The sequence below is a fragment of the Lolium perenne genome, chromosome 4, assembly GCF_019359855.2.
Source record: "Lolium perenne isolate Kyuss_39 chromosome 4, Kyuss_2.0, whole genome shotgun sequence".
NCBI lineage: Eukaryota > Viridiplantae > Streptophyta > Magnoliopsida > Poales > Poaceae > Lolium > Lolium perenne.
The window spans coordinates 26,519,236-26,530,000 of NC_067247.2; the positions used below are offsets into that span (position 1 = coordinate 26,519,236).

The 10,765-nt window shown below is 44.0% G+C and overlaps 1 protein-coding gene across 1 annotated transcript; it reads right to left on the reverse strand.

Annotated features, from left to right (window-relative positions):
- Window positions 1–214: 214 nt before the first annotated feature.
- LOC127291985 (uncharacterized) lies at window positions 215–994 on the reverse strand. The gene has a single exon (XM_051321329.2). The coding sequence runs from the start codon at window positions 948–950 to the stop codon at window positions 405–407; it is 546 nt and encodes a 181-aa protein (XP_051177289.1). The 5' UTR covers window positions 951–994; the 3' UTR covers window positions 215–404.
- Window positions 995–10,765: the final 9,771 nt, after the last annotated feature.

Below are 10,765 nucleotides of genomic sequence, written 5' to 3' on the forward strand. Positions count from 1 at the left end.
TCATATGGGGATCCTCCTATATATGGTATATATGGGAGACCGATCGATGGATGGTATTGGTATCCTCTTTGTAATGCCTATGGGCTATGGTAAGTATATTCCATCGTTTGGTTTTGGAAATTCGAATCAAGAATTTAGTTCAAGGATATATACTGGAGTGATTAGTAGCTTCATTTGGCTTGTGTTATTCTCTAGCCACGGGTGCGCATGGACATGAAATGTACATTGGGTACGTAGACGTACACTCGAGGTTGATCATCATCCTGAATGGTACACGTACGGGCGTATGCCAAGATATGGTTAGATTTTACATCGGTAAAGCTACTATGAGGGTAAGCACGTCAGCCGCGCGGCACATCAATCTTTACGCCGTACTCCCGATCGAGGTCGCCGATCAGCACTCACTAGCTGTTATGAGCGGCCGCATCGGTGAGAGCGAGGGCGATGGAACAGAGCTTCCCGAGGTCGCCGATCCTGTGGATGATGGTGGGGTCGGCGCCACCCTCCGTGTGGCACCCGTCCATGCACGTCTCGCCGTCGGCCCTCGCCGCCTTCACCCACGCCTTCACGCGGGCCACGTCCCTGTGCTCCACGATCGCCACCCTCGACAGCGTCAGCTCCGCCACCGCCGCCTGGAACTTGCCCACGCACCGCTCCAGGCAACCCAGCGGCATCCCGCCGGGCATCTTCTCCAGGTTCTTCACGAACAACACCGCCGACCCGCCGCTCTCGGCGGCCAGCGTCACCGCCTGCTCCGCCAGCGCCGGCAGGGTCGTCTCCGGTGGCCCCGCCTTTGCCGACAGCGCGTGCGTGCAGTAGGACGGGTGCTTCGTGTACTTGCGGCACGCCTCGTCGACGGTGATGGCCGCGGTGCTCCGGAAGGAGATCGAGACGGCAAGGACGACTACGACGAGGGAGACGAAGTGACGGCGAGGAGAAGAAGACGCCATGTTATCGATCGGTCGATCTTCTGTTGGGTGGTGAGAAATGAAGGAAAAGAATTCCTTGCCCCCGCTGAGTGCTCATGGTGTTGTTATAGAGCGTGCCGCGTGCGGCCGAAGCGGAACTGCACGTTGCATGCATGCGAACTTGGGCGTACGGACAGCGTCCACGTCATCCCGTCAACGAACGGTCACAGCGTTGACCTGATAAATTTAGCCTGCCGGTCCGGGTCAATGCGCCAGCCCATAAATTGCTGATAAATACGAGTATGCTGTAACAGAAATCCCGTAAGTCTAGCATTTTTGAGCAACCTACAGGGGATTATCGGATGTCCCCGAAGGGACAGGGCACATGATTATCGTCAGACCGTACAGATATGGGAGTGAGTCAACGTTAATTAGGGTACCTTCTGCATTCTTTACTGGAAAAAAGCTGAACTAACTTTTACCAAAATAAAGATATCATTAGAAAAGTTACTTTATTTTATTTGTTGAACTAAAGAGGATAAAGATCGATATACTAATATTGAGCCACCTGCATCCTACAATGCTATGTTATCTGAGGAAGTAATTGTTAGATTATTAGGCAATTTCCGTGTGAGTTTAATTACCGAAAGCAACATTACGTATGCACAAACATACTTAACCATACACATCAGACTAAGCACATGCATCAGATCTGAACATGGAACAAGTAGCAGTGCAAGGTAGGAGAGAAAAAGCACGTACATCGCGACCGGGAAGATCACACTAGTAGTAGCACCACAACCACCATGGGTATTGTTGATGTCGCCCATGGTGTAGTTGGAGTCGTCGATGAAGCAGTCGAACCGACGAAGAAGAGCACGAACAGCAGCGAGCAGTCGCGCCGAGACGCTCCCCAAAAACCTTATCACCCGTCTCCCGGTGCAGGATCTCAACGGACGGAGTTTCGGAGGTCTGCTTTCCCGGACGACTGTGCATGCAGTCTCCGGGATGGGGAAGACTAGAGAGTAGCACAGCAAAAGGAACTCCTCGAGAGAGATGGACTAGAGAGTTCTGAGAACTGTATATTTCTCTAGATCTGATCTGTCTCCTTGTATAGCCTGGGAAGCCGACCCGACCGCGTTGCCACGCGTAGGAAGCCAGGGACACGCGGCGAGCCTGCACATGCAGGTCGACACGTACCCAACTCAGTTAGTGCACCAAGCAAAAATTTAGGCTTTCTTGAGTGTGTCTCGAACTCGAGTCACGAAACGCGACGTGCGTGCGTGACGAGGCGAGGCGAGGGGGGCGGAGGAGGAGGAGTGCGCGAGGGCTCCTTCTATTCTCACTCACTTGGAATGACTAGAACAGCAACCCTTATATACCACTCCAACTCTCTCCCAACTAGCAATGTGGGACTAAACTTTGTCCCCCAAGGCTGTCCCAAGCTGCCAACGTGATGGGCCATGAGATTTCAGAAATTGTAGACTACATGGGCTGCAGCCCATCTACATTTAACAGTAATTCCTTTATTGATGTGAGTTATGATACTACTAATTCTAAAATCACAACATTGGTCCTCAAATGAAATTCCTTTTTAAGTAAGTTGCACGATGGCCCTTGCAAATAGAAAGACGCCCTCTTTAGCATGTGAAAGGTTGTTCATTTGGTAAGTTATGGTGTAATAGAAATTGTAAAGATGAAATTCTAAGTAAAAATGATCCTATAGCTGCCCGGAAAAAATTATGTGGGGTACGTATTCAAAATCTTTTAAATTTATTTTTCCGCTATTTTGAATCAGCTGTTGCTGATTTGGTTAGATTTATTCTAGATACCTTAAAGAATAAGATGTTGTTAGTACTAGTTCTGAGATATGTCTACAAAAGAACTAGTTGCTATATGACTTTAGGAAACTTTTTTCGGCTTCTCTCAGAAGCTACCTCCATCTGGGAGACAGACTTGTGGGAAAAGCTAAGAGAGGGTAGCTTTTGGGAGAAGCTCTTCTAAAAGCCAAAAAGAAGTGAGCCTTTACATTTGCCAATCCTTGGGCGACTCAAAATTCCACGTTTGAATCGGCCAAATTTCATCCCAATGGGGAAATGTTTCTCTTATGTCATGTCCTCATATTATATCTCTTGATTGAAGAATTTTGGCACTCCGGCAGCCGTGATCTCCTTGTTAAACAACTCCAAAAGTCACATTTGCGAGTTTCAAAAAAATGAAAAAAAAATCCAAATGTAGTCACTGATTTATTCCAAAAAGATGCAAAATATCATTTTCAAATACTTTGTATCATTGTTGCCTGCCAAAACCCACCGACGAGCAGCGGCGAGCAACACGAAGAGCCGGGAGGCTTCCAAGACTGCTGGTGGGCCCTGGTCCCTCGACGTCGTCCCGCAATGCTCTGGCACACGTCCTGACGGTCGCAAGGGCGTGCCACCTGACCTATACCTGGTCAGGAAGGTGTTGGATCGCTTCGATTAGCTTCCTGCATGGTAGACACGTAAACATTAAATGAGCCTCGATCGGCTCTCAGGTTACCCTGCTCATCGGCTCGAGGAGCCGATTGACCCATGGTTCATGTTAGATCTTGCAATAACATGGGTGTCCTGCTGATACGTCTCCGACGTATCGATAATTTCTTATGTTCCATGCCACATTATTGATGATATCTACATGTTTTATGCATACTTTATGTCATATTTATGCATTTTCCGGCACTAACCTATTAACGAGATGCCGAAGAGCCAGTTGCTGTTTTCTGCTGTTTTTGGTTTCAGAAATCCTACAAAGGAAATATTCTTGGAATTGGATGAAATCAATGCCCAGGGGCCTATTTTTCCACGAAGCTTTCAGAAGACCGAAGAGGAAACGAAGTGGGGCCACGAGGCGACGACACAACAAGGCGGCGCGGCCTGGGCTTGGGCCGCGCCGGCCTATTGTGTGGCCACCTCGTGTGGCCCCCTGACCTGCCCTTCCGCCTACATATAGTCTTCGTCGCGAAACCCCCAGTACCGAGAGCCACGATACGGAAAACCTTACTGAGACGCCGCCGCCGCCAATCCCATCTCGGGGGATTCAGGAGATCGCCTCCGGCACCCTGCCGGAGAGGGGAATCATCTCCCGGAGGACTCTTCACCGCCATGGTCGCCTCTGGAGTGATGAGTGAGTAGTTCACCCCTGGACTATGGGTCCATAGCAGTAGCTAGATGGTCGTCTTCTCCTTATGTGCTTCATTGTTGGATCTTGTGAGCTGCCTAACATGATCAAGATCATCTATCTGTAATGCTATATGTTGTGTTTGTCGGGATCCGATGGATAGAGAATACTATGTTATGATGATTATCAATCTATTACCTATGTGTTGTTTATGATCTTGCATGCTCTCCGTTATTAGTAGAGGCTCTGGCCAAGTTTTTGCTCTTAACTCCAAGAGGGAGTATTTATGCTCGATAGTGGGTTCATGCCTCCATTAAATCTGGGACGATGTGAGAAAGTTCTAAGGTTGTGGATGTGCTGTTGCCACTAGGGATAAAACATCGATGCTATGTCCGAGGATGTAGTTATTGATTACATTACGCACCATACTTAATGCAATTGTCTGTTGTTTGCAACTTAATACCGGAAGGGGTTCGGATGATAACCTGAAGGTGGACTTTTTAGGCATAGATGCATGCTGGATAGCGGTCTATGTACTTTGTCGTAATGCCCAATTAAATCTCACAATACTTATCATATCATGTATGTGCATTGTCATGCCCTCTCTATTTGTCAATTGCCCGACTGTAATTTGTTCACCCAACATGCTATTTATCTTATGGGAGAGACACCTCTAGTGAACTGTGGACCCCGGTCCTATTCTTTTACATTGAATACAATCTGCTGCAATACTTGTTTTACTGTTCTTCGCAAACAATCATCATCCACACTATACATCTAATCCTTTGTTACAGCAAGCCGGTGAGATTGACAACCTCATTGTTTCGTTGGGGCAAAGTACTTTGGTTGTGTTGTGCAGGTTTCACGTTGGCACCGGAATCCCTGGTGTTGCGCCGCACTACATCCCGCCGCCATCAACCTTCAACGTGCTTCTTGACTCCTACTGGTTCGATTAAACCTTGGTTTCTTACTGAGGGAAACTTGCTACTGTGCGCATCACACCTTCCTCTTGGGGTTCCCAACGGACGTGTCAACTACACGTATCAAGCAAATTTCTGGCGCCGTTGCCGGGGAGATCAAGACACGCTGCAAGGGGAGTCTCCACTTCCAATCTCTTTACTTTGTTTTTGTCTTGCTTTACTTTATTTACTATTTTGTTTGCTGCACTTAAACAAAACACAAAAAAATTAGTTGCTAGCTTTACTTTATTTACTGTCTTGTTCTCTATATCAAAAACACAAAAAAAATAGTTACTTGCATTTACTTTATTTACCTTTTGTTTATTTTATCATGTTTTCCCCTAATTACACTCTAAAAGACATACCAGTAGGACGTGGGTCTATCATTGGAAGAGATAATATAGAAGCATTTTTCACTCATGTTAGTAAAGTTGAAGATTTTGAAGACAGATCCTTGGCAAAAGTTATTCCTATTTATGAAGGTGCTACTGCCTCTTTAGTACGCATGTTGGAAACTAGGTTTGTTAATCTTAATCCTATAATTCAACATATGTTTCTTACACTCTCTGATATGGATAGGGGAGAAAAGGGAGATTTTGTTTTAGAAGTCCTTCTTAGAGAATTTGATGATATAGCTAAAGAAGCTAGAAAAGTTTTTAGTAAGCATGAGAGGCTTGGTACGATTACCGATTTTAAAAGAACACTTGAAAAAATGGATATGGATAGATTTAAGTACACTAATAGTGTTAATAATAGTGGGGAGATTAAAGCACCAATACCATGTAAGCTCCTAGCCATGCATGAAGCTCTAGATGATAATTATGCTTGGCTTGTTCCTGAAAATTTGTTTGATGAGAGTAGCAAGCCCAAGACTAATGAAAAGGGAGCCTCTGAAGCTTACATAGATAAGATAACATGCATTGTTGAGGCAACTCCCAACACCCAAGGTAATGTCGATGCTTCATCTCTTGATAATACTTGATTTACACTTTCTGCGCCTAGCTGAAAGGCGTTAAAGAAAAGCGCGTATGGGAGACAACCCATGTTTTTACTACAGTACTTTGTTTTATATTTGAGTCTTGGAAGTTGTTTACTACTGTAGCAACCTCTCCTTATCATGTTTTTGTGCCAAGTAAGTCTCTATGGTAAAGTTGATGCTAGATTTGGATTGCTGCACAGAAACAGCATTGCTGTCTGTCACGAATTCGCGCATAAGTCTCTGTAAAAAAATCAAAAAAATCTGTAAATTTACGTGCGTGATCCCCAGATATATACGCAACTTTCATTAGTTTTGAGTTTTTCCGTTTGAGCAAGTCTAGTGCCCCTTCCAGGTTCGTCTTTACGGACTGTTCTGTTTTTGACAGATTCTGCCTTTTATTTCGCATTGCCTCTTTTGCTATGTTGGATGAATTTCTTTGATCCATTAATGTCCAGTAGCTTTGTGCAATGTCCAGAAGTATTAAAAATGATTGTGTCACCTCTGAACATGTGAATTTTTGATTGTGCACTAACCCTCTAATGAGTTTGCTTGAAGTTTGGTGTGAAGGAAGTTTTCAAGGGTCAAGAGAGGAGTATGATATACTATGATCAAGAGGAGTGAAAGCTCTAAGCTTGGGGATGCCCCGGTGGTTCACCCCTGCATATTTTAAGAAGACTCAAGCGTCTAAGCTTGGGGATGCCCAAGGCATCCCCTTCTTCATCGACAACATCATCAGGTTCCTCCCCTAAAACTATATTTTTATTCAGTCACATCTTATGTGCTTTGCTTGGAGCGTCTGTTTATTTTTGTTTTTGTTTTTGTTTGAATAAAATGGATCCTAGCATTCATTGTGTGGGAGAGAGACACGCTCCGCTGTTGCATATGGACAAATATGTCCTTAGACTTTACTCATAGTATTCATGGCGAAGGTTGAATCTTCTTCGTTAAATTGTTATATGGTTGGAATCGGGAAATGCTACATGTAGTAATTCTAAAATGTCTTGAATAATTTGATACTTGGAAATTGTTGTGCTCATATTTAAGCTCTTGCATCATATACTTTGCACCCATTAATGAAGAAATACATAGAGCTTGCTAAAATTTAGTTTGCATATTTGGTCTCTCTAAAGTCTAGATAATTTCTAGTATTGAGTTTTGAACAACAAGGAAGACGGTGTAGAGTCTTATAATGTTTACAATATGTCTTTTATGTGAGTTTTGCTGCACCGGTTCATCCTTGTGTTTGTTTCAAATAACCTTGCTAGCCTAAACCTTGTATCGAGAGGGAATACTTCTCATGCATCCAAAATCCTTGAGCCAACCACTATGCCATTTGTGTCCACCATACCTACCTACTACATGGTATTTCTCCGCCATTCCAAAGTAAATTGCTTGAGTGCTACCTTTAAATTTCCATCATTCGCCTTTGCAATATATAGCTCATGGGACAAAATAGCCTTAAAAACTATTGTGGTATTGAATATGTACTTATGCACTTTATCTCTTATTAAGTTGTTTGTTGAGCGGTAACCATGTTTTCTGGGGACGCCATCAACTACTCTTTGTTGAATATGATGTGAGTTGCTATGCATGTTCGTCTTGTCTGAAGTAAGGGCGGTTTTCACAATCAAATGGTTTGAGTATGCATACTGTTAGAGAAGAACATTGGGCCGCTAACTAAAGCCATGAATCATGGTGGAAGTTTCAGTTTGGACATAAAACCTCAATCTCTTATGAGAATATTAACTGTTGTTGAATGCTTAAGCATTAAAAGAGGAGTCCATTATCTATTGTCTATGTTGTCCCGGTATGGGTGTCTAAGTTGAAGAATGATCAAAAGCGAGAAATCCAATGCGAACTTTCTCCTTAGACCCTTGTACATGCGGCATAGAGGTACCTCTTTGTGACACTTGGTTGAAACATATGTTATGCAATGATAATCCGTGTTAATCCAAGCTAATTAGGACAAGGTGCGGGCACTATTAGTACACTATGCATGAGGCTTGCAACTTGTAAGATATAATTTACATGATACATATGTTTTATTACTACCGTTGACAAAATTGTTTCATGTTTTCAAAATAAAAGCTCTAGCACAAATATAGCAATCGATGCTTTCCTCTTTGAAGGACCTTTCTTTTACTTTTATGTTGAGTCGGTTCACCTATTTCTCTCCACCTCAAGAAGCAAACACTTGTATGAACTGTGCATTGATTCCTACATACTTGCATATTGCACTTGTTATATTACTTTACATTGACACTATCCATGAGATATACATGTTATAAGTTGAAAGCAACCGCTGAAACTTAATCTTCCTTTGTGTTGCTTCAATACCTTTACTTTGATTTATTGCTTTATGAGTTAACTCTTATGCAAGACTTATTGATGCTTGTCTTGAAGTACTATTCATGAAAAGTCTTTGCTTTATGATTCATTTGTTTACTCATGTCATTACCATTGTTTTGATCGCTGCATTCATTACATATGCTTACAATAGTATGATCAAGGTTATGATGGCATGTCACTCCAGAAATTATCTTTGTTATCGTTTACCTGCTCGGAACGAGCAGGAACTAAGCTTGGGGATGCTGATACGTCTCCGACGTATCGATAATTTCTTATGTTCCATGCCACATTATTGATGATATCTACATGTTTTATGCATACTTTATGTCATATTTATGCATTTTTCGGCACTAACCTATTAACGAGATGCCGAAGAGCCAGTTGCTGTTTTCTGCTGTTTTTGGTTTCAGAAATCCTACAAAGGAAATATTCTCGGAATTGGACGAAATCAACGCTCAGGGGCCTATTTTTCCACGAAGCTTCCAGAAGACCGAAGAGGAAACGAAGTGGGGCCACGAGGCGACGACACAACAAGGCGGCGTGGCCTGGGCTTGGGCCGCGCCGGCCTATTGTGTGGCCACCTCGTGTGGCCCCCTGACCTGCCCTTCCGCCTACATATAGTCTTCATCGCGAAACCCCCAGTACCGAGAGCCACGATACGGAAAACCTTACTGAGACGCCGCCGCCGCCAATCCCATCTCGGGGGATTCAGGAGATCGCCTCCGGCACCCTGCCGGAGAGGGGAATCATCTCCCGGAGGACTCTTCACCGCCATGGTCGCCTCCGGAGTGATGAGTGAGTAGTTCACCCCTGGACTATGGGTCCATAGCAGTAGCTAGATGGTCGTCTTCTCCTTATGTGCTTCATTGTTGGATCTTGTGAGCTGCCTAACATGATCAAGATCATCTATCTGTAATGCTATATGTTGTGTTTGTCGGGATCCGATGGATAGAGAATACTATGTTATGATGATTATCAATCTATTACCTATGTGTTGTTTATGATCTTGCATGCTCTCCGTTATTAGTAGAGGCTCTGGCCAAGTTTTTGCTCTTAACTCCAAGAGGGAGTATTTATGCTCGATAGTGGGTTCATGCCTCCATTAAATCTGGGACAGTGACAGAAAGTTCTAAGGTTGTGGATGTGCTGTTGCCACTAGGGATAAAACATTGATGCTATGTCCGAGGATGTAGTTATTGATTACATTACGCACCATACTTAATGCAATTGTCTGTTGTTTGCAACTTAATACCGGAAGGGGTTCGGATGATAACCTGAAGGTGGACTTTTTAGGCATAGATGCATGCTGGATAGCGGTCTATGTACTTTGTCGTAATGCCCAATTAAATCTCACAATACTTATCATATCATGTATGTGCATTGTCATGCCCTCTCTATTTGTCAATTGCCCGACTGTAATTTGTTCACCCAACATGCTATTTATCTTATGGGAGAGACACCTCTAGTGAACTGTGGACCCCGGTCCTATTCTTTTACATTGAATACAATCTGCTGCAATACTTGTTTTACTGTTCTTCGCAAACAATCATCATCCACACTATACATCTAATCCTTTGTTACAGCAAGCCGGTGAGATTGACAACCTCACTGTTTCGTTGGGGCAAAGTACTTTGGTTGTGTTGTGCAGGTTCCACGTTGGCACCGAAATCCCTGGTGTTGCGCCACACTACATCTCGCCGCCATCAACCTTCAACGTGCTTCTTGACTCCTACTGGTTCGATTAAACCTTGGTTTCTTACTGAGGGAAACTTGCTACTGTGCGCATCACACCTTCCTCTTGGGGTTCCCAACGGACGTGTCAACTACACGCATCACCTGCTTCATTATATTAAGCTAAATCGATCTACGACAGTTTAGGGTTTTCACCGTATAACCGGAACATCCTACACGTAGTTGAGCCTAGCAGATACGAAAGATGATGGAAAACTAACCCTAAAAGAGGCCTAAAAACCAACATAAAGTCGATTCCCGGAACATCCCTTCTAGGATCGGTAAGCCATACCTAGCGCACTACCGGATCGTTCAACCCGTTTGCAAGGCCTAACCATACGGATATCAAACTAATCCCTGAAGAACAAGGAGCAACTATAACAGATCGAATCTACTAAATAAAGATGAAGCAAGATGCCACCCTTACACCTAGGATAGGCGTAAGGGCGGCTAGATATCGAGGGGCAGCATAACTAAGCAAGCATATCAGAAGAACAACGATGCAAGCCCCAAAACATCTACGATAAATAGTGTTACTCGCCATCAAAAAGGCTTCAGTACGAGTAACACCAGATAACGAATAAACCTATACTGCCTAGATCGCAAGATGCGATCTAGGTAGCATGATGCTTACCCGGGAGAAACCCTCGAAACAAGGGGTGGTGATGCGCCTAGATTGTGTT